We start from the raw sequence: 17756 nt of genomic DNA on the forward strand, positions 1-17756 counted from the left end.
AGTTATTTGGTACCAAATCAAATTAAATCAATCAATACTTTAGCATAATGGCTTAACACAATGTTTGCACTCAGTTATAATAAGATTTTTCATCCAGGATGTTAGGAAAACTGTTGTTTGTAGAATAAAGAAATACAAAGATTTTAGGAAACATGCTGCATTTTTTTTCTTTTTTAAAGATATCATAATATAAGCTGAAACAATATGGTCAGGGCTATCTTTTCTCCCCATACCTGGCTAATGCTAAATGGCAATGCTGTTTTTCTGGCTCCAGCCAGCTGCATGGCTCCAAAAGTTGGCGTGCAAGTTCTTCCATCCTAGTCAGGTGATTTCAGCCCCTCAGCCATAAGATCAAGCTCATAACACCACGTTTCATAGCGGTAAGCCATGCGGATCTGCGCCACATTGGTCCTGCTGATGTTATTACCCTGTGGCCCATCTTCATGGTAGTTCTTGCCCAAAATATGGAGCTTTTCCTGTCAAAGGGATGCAATGAGTCACACATGCATTCCAATAACTTCTTCCCTAATTCCTCCAATTAAAAAAAGAGCTTCCTTTTGCTTCTATTCCTTCTCTGTACCCTTTTTCTCCCTTTGGTCAACCCTTGTCATATCCCCAGGTATTCAGCAATCTTATATATTCCTTTGAGATTTTCTAGTAAGCATCGTACCTCATGAGACAGGCCACACTGCAGGACACTGTTGCGTGCAATCTCACACATGTCACAGGTGCTCAGCTTGAAGACCTGAGCAGCAATTGCATATTCTTCCATGAGAGGCTCCTGAGGAATAAAAAGGTGCTGAAAGGACAAATGCCAAATCTGCAGCCATCCATCCTGCCAGCTTCCCATCCATTTTTAAAGAGCAAATATCCCTGGAAAGGAACTGGCTTCCTACCTTGGTATAGTGGAATTGCATGGGATCATCAGTGGAGAGAGATACCATCAGTCCCTTCTGATGGAAATCAAGGAGTGGGTTTTTGGCATACTCTAAGAAGAGACTGTTGTTGCTGAGTGGAGACATGGCAATTGGGATTTGGGCTAGGAAGTAGAGATACTGCAGCACAGGGCTCTGGAGGAAGAGATAGCAGACTGAGTTAGTACAATCAGGAAGCAGGATCTCTAGGAATTGCATGGGATTATCAGTGGAGAGAGATACCATCAGTCCCTACTGATGGAAATCAAGGAGCGGGTAGAGAATAGGTTTCAGGTTTGTTCTAAGAGAAAGTTGAATAATGTTGTTTCTATGCTCAGGATAAATCCTAGTGCTTCTTATGTTATTCATTAATTGTTGCCCAGCACTTGGAAACACAAATCATTTCATCTATATCCCCACTTAGAAATCTATGATGGGAACTGAACACTGGGAAAACCTAAGCACTTTATAGAAGCCAGCTAGACCATATTTTCAAACGCAAGAGGAGATGAGCTCTCTGTGTAATATTACTATGAAGGAAAACCATATAAGTATCTAAAAAGGATGCATTACACCTGAGTTCTTCTTTTGAATGCTGGAACTCACCTTCATCAGGTTCAAGCCATGAGAAATATTATCTGCAGTCATGAAGGCAGCCAGGAGGTGGGTAAGAGAACCAGCTTCTCCACAGTGAGGACGAAACAGGAAAGTGTTCATACCACGCTTCCTGGAAATAGTAAGGCAGCCTTTATATATACATCTTGGGTTAATTAGGATAGAAGCAATTGGATGAGACAGAAGGATCCCTCCATAGAGGGATCCAGCTAGCTAAGACTTTATTAGATACTATGACACACACTCTCACCCTGCTTTCCCTTCCATTTCAAAGGTATAGTGAGAGGAGAACAAAAAGCAATTGGAAATCTAAATTTCAGGGGGGAATTCAACAGTCTTGACCTTATCCAAATTCATGTGTTCTTTCTTCTATAGTGAATCTGGAATGAAGACTCTAAGAGCTTGGATTGATGAAGGGATCTGATTGATGCAAATGCATTCTTGAAATACATTAGCCAATAATGCATTTGCCAGAGTTAGTGGTTAATCTTATCAGAACCATCAAACTTAAGAATATTACTTCAGATAAGAGTTAGCAAAGGGAATTTGAATATCAAAGCATAATCCAAAAGCAAGCTGGAGCCAGAACTCACCGTCGAAGATGATTCAGCACCAGGATGTTGGCATACATATAATACAAGTAATATGTATAGGATGGATTCTTTTCATGGTCCCACTCCTCTGGCTTGGGGCTCTTGGTACAAAACATATGCCCACTGTGCTTGGACTCATCATCTACACTATCAAAACCAGTAATCTGCAAATAGTAAGAAAACATTGTACAAGATGGCCATCTTTATCCAGTGTGCTAAAATCTCATAATGGTGTGATATCTTATTTCTTGTGATTCTCAGGGTCAAGACCCTCAATTTGATGAGCTGTTAACTTGCTCTAGATAAAGATGTGCTGCCTTAGATTTGCTTTCAGACCTTTGATATAGCACTATATCTTTGATATAGCACTATATCTTCTGGCATGCATTTTTAAGGAGCGTGGCTAGTTTCTGACAATGGAGTTAGGACCATGTCCTCTGCCCTGGCCTTTCCATAGCAGGAAGTACTCACATAACGCAGGAAAACGCTCAATTCCTTATTGTCCTGGGGGTTGATTGTTGCCTGAAACACTGGCAGAAAAATGTTCTCCAGCATCTTCCCAAAGTGTGGTAGAAAGTTCTTTCCCCTGAACACATCACTGAGGGAAGGGATAGGAAAAAGAAAACCAGTTCAGCTGAGTTCCCACACCACAGCAGAAGTGAATGGGCTGAAGGACAGTTTACAGTGAGGATGTAAAACCTGTCACCTCACCGAAGTCTTGGATGTACCCCTTCCCAAGTTTCTCCAAAAATTGTTATTACAAATTGTGTTTATATACCACCAGGTTCAACAGAAATAACTCTCAGCAGTTTACAACATCAAAATATAAAACCAGAATAAAACAAAAACCAGTAACAAACATAAGCAACATAAAAATGATAAGTATTGTATAACAGTGACCATTCATTCCTTAATGGCTCCCCAGAAAAAAATCTTGTCTATTTCTGGAAAGCCAACTATGGAGTGGTGATGTCAATGGTGGGGTTTTTTAGGGTTGGGTTGTGAGTTCCTTTTTTCTTTTTTTGGCATATGGGATATGGTTGTCTGGACACTTCAGATTCTCCCTCTATTTTCTTCTGTTTTTAAACTGTAAGCTGCCAGAGTAATTCTGAAGTTGGACAAACTCTAAATCTAACCCTCCTCCTCCTCCATCATCGTCATCATCATCACCACCATCACCATCTACTTTCAAAATGGAGGGTGTTCCACAACATGAAGGTCACAACAGAAAAATATTGCCTGTGAGCTCCAGCCCCTTTTACCTCTTCTACATGGATGACCGTTAAGATATTGGTATTAGTCCTAGAGAACTAAAAAAAGAATGAATTAATTCAAGGCTATGCCATGGCTACGGCCTTGGAGTTGGAGTCAGAAGATTCCACCTCACACTTTCCCTCAGGCTATGAGAAATACATCAGGAGCTAGAGCTTCCCAGGGCAGGCATCCTGAGAATGGCAACCACCAACTACCAGCTGTCAGGCTTCACATAAGGCTCAGCAGTAAATCTTGGCTCTCCAGACACTGAAGCCTTTATTCAGTAATTGGCTTACTTGGCTCTCAGACATGACCCAGTTGATTAGTCTCTTTATTGCACACAAGAGTGAAGCCATATATACACAGATTGGTCCATGGCAGTAAATGGAAATCAAAACCCTTATATAAGTGTTCAGAGTTCAAGTTTTGGGCTTTTTCCTCCTGCTCTTCTGAGTCAACAGATACTTGACTGTTCTATTAATGGCCATGAAGGATATCTGATATATAACAGTTCTATCTAGCCTGGGAATCATTGGCTCTTGCCTCTTCAGCTTCATTCCTTATACCAACTAGCACAGAGCATAAATAAGGGTTTTCATTAAGCCCACAGAAAGAGTGAGAGGAAAAGACAGCAGATTTAGACCCAGGAGAGACAAGACAAGAGCAGCTATCTTAACAATCAGAAGGCAATCAACTAGTTGAAGTGGCTTCAGTTCTAGTTACAATAGCTATACTGCATGAAGTTTCTGAGAAGCTTCAGCCAAGTTCAAGCCAACTAAGACTGACATAGCCCTTATTTGACTGAGGAATCAGTTATCTCCTGTTTCATTGTAGCTCAGTCGTGGCTCAAGGGAACTTGCTAGTAGGAAAATTAAAGGGAAGAGAAATATGAGCCTTTTGGTCAGGGAACTGGCCATTTAAGAATTCACACGACTTTGGCAGATAGTGGATTAGATGGGATTGGATCATGAGCAGTTAGTCCATCACCAGTCTTTGTTGGAGCAAGTTATTCTCTTAGAACTTCCCATTCTATTACAAGTTCTGGCCTGTCTTGTCCTTGTATCTTAAGTTCTTATGGTAGCTGAGTGAAAACTAGCTGCCCTGCATCTGCTTACTCTTGCCCTATTTCTTACGGTGTTTCCAGACTGATGCTCCTGGTGCTATTAATGAAAGATATTATAAAGCAGTTCAATGTCTGCCTCTTTAATAGATTTTAATGTGTATGATAGAAAACAGATGGAAGTATGTGGAAAAATGGGTTATAGATGGAGGCTAATGACATCTATGCTCTGTGTCAAATGAATGAGGGTGAGCAACTGCACAGTAAAAGCCTAATTTGGAAGCACTCTTGATCCACAACAGAGTATGACAATGCCTTACTTACTAATATATATAGGTATATATACTAATATATATAGAGATACTAATACTAATATACTAATATATTACTACTATGTACTAATATAATATACTAGTATACTATAGTATACTAGATACTAATATATATACATATATATTTTGCACTTTTAACTGTATTTTCTCATTCTTCTAAGCTGCTTGGGAATTATTTTAAAAATTCAAATCAGAATCTCAATAATAACTTGCAACTATTAAAACCTAGCTAGAGTCAAAACTAACGAAAGTCCAATAGTTGGGCCCAAAAAATATCTTTTGTAAATGCTAACCTCACCCTTTTGTACTTACTAAATTCTGGGTATCTGGATCATCCATCTCATATTGGGTGAATATACACGATGCTGGGTGAACCATCTAGCTAATTTGGGCCATTCTTCTGGTGAGCATCCATAGATAGAAAGTCGTGGCTCTGCGTATTGGTACTTGGCATCCTCTAGGTCAGAGCCAACTTCCTGGTAAATCAGAAATAACAGGTAAATGATCTGCTTCCAGTAGATTATCTCATGCTCAAATTATCTCCCACATAAACATATGTATATATCATACTATCTAACCTTAATGATGGTAGCAAAATACTCGCCATTGATGGCATTTTCAGTCTTGAGGTAGAGATCACGCAATTCACTGGCTCCTACCGGGTTATACTTGGCATTGAACTTATCAAAGCGTTGGAAGGTCTGGCGGCCCTGCAGCATGAAGGAATAGTCATAGTCAGGTACACAAACCAATAAGTGCTGGTTTAATATTAAGAGCGATGGAGGATTTAACTACTTGTATGACTTATCCATACTCAAGTAATAGAAAGAGATCACTTGCACAAGGAAAGAAAAATGGAACTTACTGCATGCACATCAAGTGAATCCACAGTCAGATCATAAGGGTGAAGATTGAGCTTCTCAAAGAGCTGCCTGAGGGTCAGTGTTTTGCCCTTGGATCTGTATACCACCCTTTCAGCATCTACCCGGTATGACTTCTTAATGAATCGTAATAAATGCTTTTGATTCATGCAAGCTGCAGCATGGATATGTGTATCTACCTGTTAGAGAAGTCAAAGGTCAACTGGGAAGAAGATAGTGGTTACTGTTGAGGAATCCCTCCCCCAGAACCCATCATAAAAATGATATTTGAATAGATCAGCCTGCCTCTCTCTGGTTCATCCCAGTTATAAAAACTGCAACTTCCAGAATTCTCAAGTAAACCATAATGAGGGAGCCCTTCAATCCTGTGCTTTAAAATCACATTAATTTGTGTTTAGAAGACCAGTGTCTAAAAAATAAAAACAAATGAAACAATTTGGCACTTCGTTTAACACATTCTACCTTTCTTATTTTGGAAAATCAAAAGTTTTTGAAAGGAATGAAGGAGGAAAAGGCAGGCTTTTAGAAGCAGGAAAGAAATAAATCTCAGGGAGCAGAGTTTTTCATCTGAGCGTTTGCAAAGCTGATGCTAGCAAGAATAAGCAATACTGTCTTTGATGGATTAACACGTGACTCACGTATACATATTTCCAAAAATCATGCAAGAATGAGATGATTGTGTGTCTGAAGTAATTTCCAGTAACTGCTGTATTTAGGTGAGAATGTAACAGTGTGAAAGTCATCGTGAGAATCTCTTTGGCTTCTTTATCTGATGTTATGCTTTCTGATATAAGGAGATAATGTATCACCAAATCCCTCACCTTCCGACAATTATAGAAGTCCCGATGGGGATTGTTCTTCAGCTCCTTCAATTCTTCCATCTCATTCAACATCTCATGTACATTGAACTTGAAAGAGAGGAATCGAAGTCTTCGGTGGGCATAGGTTTTACTGCAACAGTCGCAAGAGAGACCATATACTTGCACATAAGTATCCCATAGAATTAGGAACAAAACACAGATGCAGAAGAAAGAAAAGCGTTTGCCAGTACCACCACCATCTGCTAGGCATGATGGTCCCTGCTATTGTCAGTTTAATAAATGTCACATTCCAAATGGAACAAAGGTAGCAGAATTCATGGCAGCAGAGTCATACTTGTTACCAAGTAGAACAGCTTCTATAAGACAGAGTACAGTTGCTGCATTCAGCTACAGACCTCAAGTGTCAATACAGGGAATTGGTTGTGGTTGGTTTATCATTACTTCTTTTAATTGCAGAAAGTCGCTTTTAAGGGAGTTTGTACTTCTGCACTCAGCACTCTTAGGCTGGCCCAGTTTCTATGTGGATGGTTCATACCACAGGTAAGCACTTCTAGGGGAGATCATCCTTGTTGAGCCCCTCAGAGGCCCTCTGATCATGACTGCTGAAAATGAACAGCACAGCTTCCTGGCCTTTTCAGATGGGAAACACAAGAAACTAGGCATACTGCTATTGAAAACATTTTAAAACTTCCCCAAACTCTCCCCTCCCTCTGATATGTACTGTGGCTCCATCTACTTTGTGACACTCAGTACTTCAAGAATGTCAAGAGCTGCTTTTCTCTACCTCAAGGTCACCAGTTCCTGCTCTAGGACACTTACACGGGCCCCTGTGCTATAAGGGCAAGCAGGAAGTTCATGTCATCAAGAAAGACCTCCAGATTAGGGTAGGACAGGTCCATGGGCTCACCCCTGGCAGCAGCTTGCTTGTCAGCATAGACATATACCACCCCTTCCTTCATTTCTGTATGGTAGTCCAGATTCTCAGGAAGATTGTCAGACTGCAAAGGATCTGCACCATCCTTCACTGCTGAAGTGAACACTAAAATTAAGCAAAGGAGCACTCAAGTGAGGGCAAGGAAAGGTACAAGGTTTATGCCACCCTAGATGTGTAAATAAATGCTACAAATCTGTGGAATCATTAGAAAATAACTTTTTCTTGAGAAAGAAGATCCCCCCACCCCCACCCCAAGCGATGATTTCCTTGGTTGCCAAAAATAAGAACTTTTGCTGAGATTCTTTCTTTTGACTTCTGACTTTTTGGCTATTTGAACAAAAGACTTCTCTTTCCTCCCCACCCCTTGTTTTTCTCTTTACTGTTTCTTGCAGAACTGCTACATCACATGCTCACAGTTTGTTCCTATTAAATATCTTACGCCAAAAAAAACCCTACCATATGCTAACAACACCAGTGAACAAAACAGATCTTTGTCCCCCCTCCCTTTTCACTCCCCCCAGATACATTGGTAAGCAAATGAGGTTAGAATAGGCTTGCTGAGGGTGGCATTCAGTTCTGGGACCTTAGCTTGCCCGTGCTTGCATCATTACTTCCAAAAGTAAAGGAAGAAGGGGATTAAACTCTGTTCTCATTCAAGAACTTTGTACAACTTTTACAGCACTGTTGGGTATTCAAGGTTTTGTCAGCTTGTTTACAGAAGGAACTTGTAACAGAAATTCTGTCCAAAGAATTAAGGTTAGAATTACATGCAATTGATAGGGGAGACTTTAGATCTGGGGCATAACACTTCTGTTTCATATACTGTAGAAGGATTCAGGTTCAATCCCCAACACCTCCAGTTTAAAAATACCCCATATAGGACAATGGGACATCAGCACATTCCCTTTGCATTAGCCATAAACCCAGGGCTGAATGCCATAGCAGAGGGTCTCTGACTATCTGCCTACCTAAGGTAGCAGAGTTAGGTGTGCATTAACAGAAGATGCCGCATACTTGCTCAGTCAAAGGTGACTTGAGAATCAGACTTCTATAACTCCCTCAGGAGAGTTCATCTCTCCCATTTTTGCATTTGATGGACTGGCTCTCACAGGGGCCTGGCAGAAAGCCCTTCTTGCTCTGCCAAGATACCAGGCGTCTGCATCTTTAGTGCCCAGTCTCTGCACCAACAGCTTTTTACTAGCATTGCTGATCAGGTTCCATAATCTCTTGGTATTTCTGCTCTGGAAAACCCTTGTAAGGTTTGACTGGGCTTGACTGGGCTCCCTCAGGAATTGTTCACCCCAATGGCAACACTGTTCATCCTGCACTGGCAGCCTAAATAGCCCTCCTTTCAAGCATATATTTCCCATGTACTCCCAGCGAGACTGGCCAATAAGAAGTTTGTTCATAAGTTACCTGGCCACATCTCTTCATTGGGCTTCCACACCTCATTTTCAATGGTGCGTAAGAACTGGGAGGGAGTCTTAGGGAATCGCTGGAAAGATTTCTGCATATTCTTCTCTCGGATGCACAGGGCACGGTACAGACCTTTGCAGACTAATTCAAAGTCCTCCACAGATACCTATAAATTAACGTAAGTTAAGATTCCTAGCTCCAGATAGTTCATAATGATAAGAGCATAAAACACAATAATGGCTGAAAACTACAGAAGTCTACTCTGGGATCTATATGCATTGTGTAAGGATGGAGTAGATCCAACCTCAGCATATAGCAACTATCAGATCCTCATACCTGGAAAATCTTACCATGCAAAGAGAGAGAGAGAGAGAGAGAGAGAGAGAGAGAGAGAGAGACCATTGCTTAGCAACCTATAAGTCCTTGCAAATCTTAGCAGGGGCAAGCACTCTGCCAAATTGAGAGTCACCCAATGGATGGAACATAGAAGAATTGAAGGGAAGTTGAGAGTCCATCAGTATAAAGTTTTAAGGGGTTGCGTAGTTTTTGTTTTAATCTTGTAGCCTTGCTTTGAGATTATTATAATGAAAAGTGGGCAATATGTTTTGTAAATAAATTAATATTGTAGCAGCAGCCATCTCCTCCAATGATCCATCATCTGAAACAGCAATTAAAGGAAATCAAAAGCTGTGACAAGACCCAATGCTGGAGCTCTTCTAAGTATCTGAATGGTTCAATTTCATTTTTATTTCTTTTGATTCACTAAATCTGTTTTATGATGTATTTGTCTTGGATTCAGATTAGTTCATTCATAACACAGTTGCTGCTGCTAATCAACACAGCTAGAATTTATCACAAGAAAGCCTTAGCACCTTTTCTTTCCCATTCCATTTCTGGACTGTATCCTTTGGGATTCAGAATGTGCAGTGGGGACTGGGAACAAGCAGCAATAATTCACTTTTCTACAGGTTTTGTTATGTTATTGTACTCGGCATATAGTACAGTCTCTCCATTTAGTCAGGGATGGTGGTAGTTTCAGTTATACTTTCAAAGATTTTATAGCTATATTTTATACTTGGGACAAAACTTTATCTCAGGAAATATATTGACTTCATATAGTAGTTGCCATGTCACAGGCTCCTACCCTGTTTGTACCATGCTGCAGAACTCTTGCTGGCTTACAGGGAGTGGCATAGGATAAAACATTTAAGTTCATTTGAAACGATGTATTTTCCCCTACATACTTCAAGTAATCAGTAATAAGCAAGACTTCTTATTTGCAGCATTTACTTTGCAATAGGGCCTATATCATTTGGCTTTCAGGGGTTTCTTTTGTTTATTTGTAATTCTTGCAAGACAGTTTAACAGGCCTCTTATTGAATACTTGCTGTATAGGATAGTACATTGGAATGTTACCAAATGGAAATTATATCTTACATAATTGTTATTGAAAAGTCACTAATGGTAACATCACATCCAAACTGTCTGGATGGTGGAAGGAAGAAGTGACAAAAGAAGGCACAGATAGACATGGTTCAGCATCTTTAGCTACTGACCCCTGCAGCATAATCTCCTGTGATCTGCACCCGCTGAAATTTGGGTACATCTTCATACAGAGCAGTAGTAGAGATGACCTCCTTTAAGGTGGACAGTTTGGTTGAAGACTGCTCAACAATAGGAACAACCAACGCAATGGTTTTCAGCCGCAAAAGTCTCTTCTTCCTGGGATCAGTGAAAAGAACGGAACACAAGCTCAAACTCTGTTCATACTTTGGCAGCAGTTTAGTCCAGTTGATCATTTCCCACATTTATTATTTCTTGTTCTGGTACATTTAAAGTCTATTCAGTTGTTAGGAGTAGAGGAACATGAATTGATCCATCTGCAAATGTCTTTAAACGGATCTAGGACCTTTTGAATTTGGTTTGCATCTTCAGTGCCTTCTTCTTCCTATATTTGCATTCACGCATGCATGCATGCATTCATTCATTCAGTATATAAGATTTTTATATTGCTTCAGTACAGCACGGCTCTAAGCAGTATACAATGTTCACATTATAAAAACAATACTCAGTTAATAACTGTATCCTCATATCCTCAGCCCCACTCAAACAGTTCAATTTCCAAAAAGCCAGGTCTTCCAGAAAAGCCAGATCTTAACAAATCTCTGAAAGGCCATGAGAGTAGAAGCTAACCTTGCCTCTGAGAGCAGATTGTTCCAGAAGATGGGGTGGAGATATATAGCTGGGTATCATAAGCATATTGATGATACCTCGTCCTGGATCTCCCTAGCAGATTCATGTGATTATTAAACAGGATGAGGGAGAGGACCAAACTCTGGGGCACCCTTTAGTAGAGTTCCAAGCCCTTGACTTCTCCGCCCTGCAACCTCTGACCGGATCTGCCCAATCAGTCAAGAAGGAACAGAACCACCAAAGAATGCTGTCCCCTTCTCCTAACTCATGCAGGCAGTCCAGAAGGTTACTGTGGTTCAGAGCACTGAAGGGCACTGAGTGGGCCGAACAGGATGAAAATGGTCATGTTCCCTCTATCCAAATCCCTCCATAAGTCATCTGTGAGAGTTACCAATGCAGTTTCCATCCTGTACCCAGCCCTGAATCCTGATGTCATGGCTACAGATAATCTATTTCTTCCGGAGTCTTTTGAATGGTTGCCACACTACTATTTCAACAACCTTCCCCCAAAAGATATAGAATAGTAATTGTCTTTCAGTGTTGGATCTAAGGCAGGCCCCTTGAGAAAGTTGAGTACCTCTTCCAAGGCCACCGGCAACTCCCCCTCCCATAAGAAGATATTGACCACAGTCACACTCCAATTCCTGGTCCTCTCTCTTGCTACTTTAACCATCCAAGAGGACAATGAGTCAAGTTCACATGTAGCAGAGTTAATATCACAAAGAATCCAGTTCACTTCCTTGAGATCTATAGCTCAAAAACTCTGCATTTTCATGGACTAGAAAATGCAAGGCAAAAGCTATCATTCCTGTAATTCCAGCTAACTAACCCTCTTAGATTTTGAAAGCCTTTACTATTCAAAGTCAGTCATGTTGAAATACTTGGCTACCTCTGGTAAGTATATTAGACTAGACATTTTGAAATGAAGGCTGCTCTGGCACATTTGCATTAGTCATACTGTATAATGTCCCATACATGTAAACCTTCCTAGTCTTGAAAGTCTTTTCCAAGCAAGGAATCAGCTTTGCTCATCACAGTATGTAAGTGTATCTGAAGCATGTGTTTAGTAATATGGGTAACACAAATACCACATGATTCCTTCTTCAGCCACACCTTATGACAGGTGATTCCCAATCTTTCTGGGCTGGTGAAATATTTGGAATGGTGAGCACATGTTGCTGAACTACCCTATTCATAAAATGGCTACCATGAAGAGGTAAATGGAAAGTTATTTGCCTTTTTGCTTAGCATCCCACCCTAATCCTTCTTGGCAGGATACTCTCTAGTACATCTCTGCTTTCCTTTGTTCTTTTTCTAGTTAGATGGCCACCCTTCCAAACAAAGCTCTGGCTCTCATTTTTATTTTCTAAAATGCACATGGGTTTTACACAGAGTTAAATAAAAAGTTGCTACAGAATCAGGTCAGCTTCTCACTTAAAATAATTTCTGTTACTATCAAAAATTAGGTGGGGCAGAAAGCTATATAAATATGATAAATGAATGAATGAATGAATGAATGAATGAATGAATGACTGAATGAGAGGTATGAAGAAAGGTATCTGCACTGTAAATAAGCATTGCTTGCACCATAGCAGAGATCTCGGCTTTACAATGTTACTTATCCAAACTTTCAGGAGTTGTCTTCTTCAGATTTTCTCTCTGGCACACTTATGCCCAATTCTCACCGTTTATCAGAAACATCTGTGTTCTCCTGTTTGATTATGCGCTCTTGCATTTCATGATGTGAGATGGGACAGACATCTGCCACATCAAAAGGAGAGATTTCATGCCGTTCTCCTTCATCCTTCACCTCTGAGGCAAAGACCATCTCTGCTAAGGAACGCATGGCATCATCTGTTTCTGTTGGGACAGGGCAATAGATCAGTAGGTCATCTTAATCCACCAGATCCACCAGAAGGGTTGATATTAACCTCGTGTGTATTCTGAGGAGAGACCAACCCTTCGAGTTGTAGTGCTAAGGAAAAAATATGGAAGTAGTGACTCATCTGGAACAAATGTGTTGGTTTGATGGTGGGTGGGGTCGGCCCTGCAGAGGGGGTTGGTCCTTGTCCATGCTGTGGACTCCACCATCCCATGGGGACTCAGAACTCAGCAAAAGGAGGCTGTAATGGAAGGAAAAGCCACAGCCAGGGCAACGGTCAGATAAGAGATGTCTCAGCTCACAGAAGGAATGGGAGAATGGAAAGCATCTCAGAAGGGACCCTCCCTAGTTCCCTGGAAAGTAAAGGCAAGGGGGGAGAGATCTGCTCTCAGACTTGCAAGATTCTGTAACCTTACAATAGAGGTAGTTTTGGAACTCGTGGTACTGGGTTCCTGTCTGGACTACTCTGAAGGGCTGACAGAGGCAGAGTAGAGAAAAAACGCATTTACTCCATTATATCATTGACTCATCTAACTCAACACACTTTGTCTTGACTGCAAAAATTGAAATAATTACAACAATGCCATCTCCTGGCTATGTAGGGTAGATTCATGGTGACTGGAGGATTCAGTCCTTCCTTCCTCCTTTGGGGAAAAAAACAATCTTAGAGGAGATAAATAAAATCAACCTTATTTTAAAAGGATAAAATGTAACTTCTCCCTTTTTCTTTTTTAACTTTAAATGTTACAATGCAAACATTCAGCATAGAAGGAGATATATTACAGAACTTCCTACATTATGATAGTACATCAGTTGGCAAATTAGTTTAAAAAGGAACATCTAAAAGAAAATATACTACTCTAGAGCTGTGTTTCTCAACATTGGCAACAAAGTGGAATTCATCTTCCAATATTCCCCAGCCAGCATGCTGGGGAATAAATCACTAAAAGTTCTAAAGGAAAACTATATCTTCATCAACATAGCCTGAGATCTGATTAAAGGCTGACACTAAATAATTCAGTTCCATAACTGGTACAGAGACATTAAAAACATGAGATTTAGCACAGCACAGCAAACTGAAATAAAGCACCTAGTACAAATTCCTGGTTGTGCATTTTTCCTATGACTACAGAAATAGACATCCTCTGAAACAATTGTTTCTCTATTCCAGTTACCTGGATTTCTCCAGGTTTTTGAAAATTCCAATCCATTAATCAGAGATTGCTGAGATGGGGGGGGGGGGAACAACAACTGTTCTTTATGGGCCCTTCTCCATGAGCTTCTGCCAAATTCTACCCTTTTCCACCTCCAGCAGAGGGAGGGGCTGGAGTTCCTGAATCTGTGTACATTCACAAAGCCATCTCTCATGCAGAGGGATATGTACAATATTATATGCTGTGATCTGCATTTACAACACATACAAAATACTGCAAACTATATTGCACAACAATAAACTACGACTAGTATTACTATTACTATAGTGGAGGAGAAGAAATAATCAAATGAGTATCTGATCTGTAGATAGGGACTGGAACAAGCAAGAAGGTGATAATGCTTCAGCAAGAGATGTGCAAGTGGAGTAAGCAAGATAAGCATAAGATGTCATGATGATTAAAGGGGAATGCTGGAGACCATGTTAGTGACAGCTGTTTGCAATGCCACTGACATTGCATATTGGGAATGAGTTAGAAAGAATGAAGCCCCCCTCTACTCGAGGACACAGATTAGAAGATGGGCAAGAGGGATCATTCTATTCTGGATGTTTTGCTCCTGCTTAGAGACATTCTTTCTGTATAGGGTTATCAGATATCTGAGCAGGCAAAGGAGGACATGGACAATTGAAGAGGAGGACAAATGTTGGGGGAGAAGAAGACACACTAATAGTTTAACTTTCTTGGCATCCATGACAAAAATTACAGCAAAAAACTGCAAAAAAATGTACTTAGGCCTAATTGTATATGAAATTACTTTTTCCAGCATCAAAAGACTGGTTTTTCAATTGCAGGTTTTTTCCTACAAATCTGTATTTTCAAGAACATAGGATAGCGATAATATACAGTAGAATCGGCCATGATGCACTTTTCAAATTTCACTACAGAAACATATGATGAGTCATGTGATCTACAGACTGGAGCAATCATAGATTTGAAGGGGCTGGACTAAATCCAATTGCTGGAATCAAGAAATAAATCAAAGAATGTAAATCTAGGCTGTTGATGCTTTTGATGGATAAGAAAAAGAACAAAGACAATTTATAAGGTCACAATCCATGAAAGTTTGAATGACTACTGTTGTGAAAACAGTCCAAAAAACACACAAACAAGACACTCAAAAAGCCAGGCAATAATTGATTTTAAGGCTATGCCTGCCAGACAGCGGACATGAGGACAAAAAGGAGGACCGGTCCCCCGTTTGCTGGATGTCTGGTAACCCTATTTCTTTGCTGCCACGGCCACATTCTGCAAAGACAGAGAAGCAGTCTTATTTCTAGCAGCACCAAATCCTTGTATATAGAGCTGTTGAACAAAGTGAGTCATGCTCAGCTCTGTACCCAGCAGTAGCCAGGCATCCATAAAGAGAGACTTTTCTCACCAGGGCAGACTCTGCCAACACCTAGTCTTCTGAGCCAAGCACTAAGTCCAACAGGAGTTCAAAGTATAGAACCCTACAGCTAAAGCAAATGGTATGGTCAACCATACAACCTTGTTTTTGGTTTCTCAGCAGGGCCCAATTTTCAACAATAGATTATTAAGCTAGTATATTCATTCAAAGAGAAGAATTAAGTGGATTTCAGCCTTCTCAATTCATAATATTGAAATATCCAGCTATAGAGAGCTTTGAATTGGTTAAGAAAAAACTATATAATCCAGCTACCCATTACAATTTTATTTTTAAAAATCAAGGATGATGTTTTTTGGTAGAAAAAAAGGAATACAAATGAACAGGCAGAAAATCCCCATGAATGAAATAATGCTTCAATTAATCCTGACACCAAAATATTGATAAAGTTTATTGGACTGTTCCTGGAAAACTGATGCTTTAATAGTTTCTCCTTCAAATGGCAAATTGAGGGTTGATTCCAGCTTTGTACGGATACTCCTGAGTCAACTGGGCAGAAGATAAATGCAACAGTTTTCAAACATGACTCCAGTTGTATATTCGTGTATGAAAGAGGTGGTTTGCACATAATGGGTAGCTCATTGTCCCATATCTGGTTTAAAGAAAATGTTTTTTTTTTAAAAGTGACATTTTGCAACATCTCACCCAGGCTAACGAGGGCAGCACACTCCCTTTGGATCCATTCTTCTACCATCTCTATGGAGTAACTTATTCCCAAATACAATTGCGGCTGAAAATGGATTATGGTAATCATTTGTCTATTTGAATATTTCAAAGATTGGCTCCTTGACAATACTTATGTTTCTCAACTAATGTCAGAAATTAAATAAAATCTGATCAGGTTGCAGGTTGGAACACTGGAGAAAAGCTTTTTGCTTCATTCTCAGCTGTACAATTGTAATTTTCAGTAGACAAATGCCTGAAAAGCTGTGGCTTAAGCATTCTGCATATCACCGTTTATGAACTGTTCAGCAGGGAGAAAGAAAGAACATTAACAAAGCATTGGGGGGCATCTTGGCCAGACTCCCCAAGAGAATTTTAAATGTCTCTCAAAGCCTCAATCTGGGCAAGGAAGAATCTGAAAGTCCCATCACCAACAGCACTTTTTGTATATTATTTCAATATGTGTCAAAAGGTGTGGCCTTCATCTTTACATATTCATAAATATTATCTGCACAGACCTAAGACACCTATTCAAAGCTCATATGAACATGATCTGAAACTCCTGCCTACAAAGATAAGCACTGTGCAGAGAAAAGCAATGAACTGGATATGAGTATTTTCTTAGCAAAAATATAAATATGCACAGTTCACATACATTTCTATATACTTCATGCTCCATAAGCAAGTTGCTGGGGTAAATTCTCAATGTACATTAATTCTTTTGAGAGATTGTTAATATTTCAATAATTACCTCTGAATAAAACCGTTCTATTTAGCAAATAGAGTTTTGCCTCATTTCAGTTTGTATCTTTATTAACTCTCTTGGAAAGCTTCCTAGCTGCACTGAGTTCCAGGTTCATATTAAACTTCTGTGTAAACTCCTGTAATTCTAGTTGGCATCAGCTGACACATTTCTTTGCCCTCATCTTACCACCTTGCCCACCACTTTACCAGTTTCTGCTGAGGGAGGGGGCTGGAATGGGCTTTCTTGAACTGAATTCACAGTCTCTTCCACCTTTTCTCACATCTGTGACATAACAGTTACTTGCTTCCCGTTCTACCCAAATGACTTATTTGGGGAAAATTAAAAAGCTCACCAACACCTCATTCAAGTTCTTTTTCCCCCAGGACCTTGGAAAAAAAGTAGCAAATGGCTTTTATACATATGAAGGCAACCTAGCTATACTGAGATAAGTCTACCTACCAACCTGCTGGGTTTAGACCTACCTGGAACTTTCACCTGCGGCATTTTCCTACCACCTTAGCAAAGTTTTCAGGAACTGACTTTGGAGTAGGCGAGTGGAATAGTAAAGGTTCACAGCCAGCCAGCACTCATTTTATTATTTATCTGGGCTCTTGTAACCCAACTCCTCTTCTCTAAAAGGAGTGGACAAGTAAGCAACAGACTATTTAAAGCTGCCAGACCAACTTTTCACTGCAGCCAATGAAGCCGCAGGCTTATTTGGGGTTAATTGAGAAATACATTACACACTATACTTGATACTACACGTGATCTTAGCCAAAAGGCCGAGAAGCGATACATTGAAAGCATCCCAGATTGAACACTGTGGCCAGCATC

At 40.2% G+C, this 17756-nt stretch overlaps 1 protein-coding gene and 1 pseudogene across 2 annotated transcripts; both read right to left on the reverse strand.

The window, feature by feature from the left end:
• AMPD1 (adenosine monophosphate deaminase 1) lies at positions 1–17509 on the reverse strand. Of its 2 annotated transcripts, XM_088153389.1 has the most exons (15): positions 17405–17509; positions 12699–12873; positions 10377–10542; positions 8821–8986; positions 7290–7509; positions 6471–6600; positions 5634–5828; positions 5347–5478; positions 5081–5244; positions 2594–2720; positions 2123–2286; positions 1521–1641; positions 897–1070; positions 671–781; positions 1–476 (listed from the first exon to the last, which is right to left on the reverse strand). In XM_088153389.1, the coding sequence occupies exons 1-15, from the start codon at positions 17424–17426 to the stop codon at positions 318–320; spliced, it is 2226 nt and encodes a 741-aa protein (XP_088009515.1). In that variant the 5' UTR covers positions 17427–17509; the 3' UTR covers positions 1–317. The 2 variants fall into 2 exon arrangements, with proteins under 2 accessions (XP_088009515.1, XP_088009516.1); XM_088153390.1 differs by lacking the exon at positions 12699–12873 and having other exon boundaries at positions 17405–17489.
• A 130-nt stretch (positions 17510–17639) lies between these two features.
• On the reverse strand, positions 17640–17716 carry LOC112540834 (U2 spliceosomal RNA; annotated as a pseudogene).
• Between the last annotated feature and the right edge of the window lie 40 nt (positions 17717–17756).

This window comes from Python bivittatus, unplaced genomic scaffold (genome assembly GCF_059951505.1).
Source record: "Python bivittatus isolate LINGU-HERP-01145 unplaced genomic scaffold, Pbiv_v1 ctg000700_np1212, whole genome shotgun sequence".
NCBI classification, from domain to species: domain Eukaryota; kingdom Metazoa; phylum Chordata; class Lepidosauria; order Squamata; family Pythonidae; genus Python; species Python bivittatus.

Coding starts and splice junctions, on each gene's coding strand:
- AMPD1 (XM_088153389.1), bottom strand. CDS start 17,426: ATGCCGCAGGTGAAAGTTCCAG. Junction 8,987..10,376: donor CAGGAGATTATGCTGCAGGG/GTCAGTAGCTAA, acceptor GTTAATTTATAG/GTATCTGTGGAGGACTTTGA. Junction 2,721..5,080: donor ATCCAGATACCCAGAATTTA/GTAAGTACAAAA, acceptor CCCTTCCCTCAG/TGATGTGTTCAGGGGAAAGA.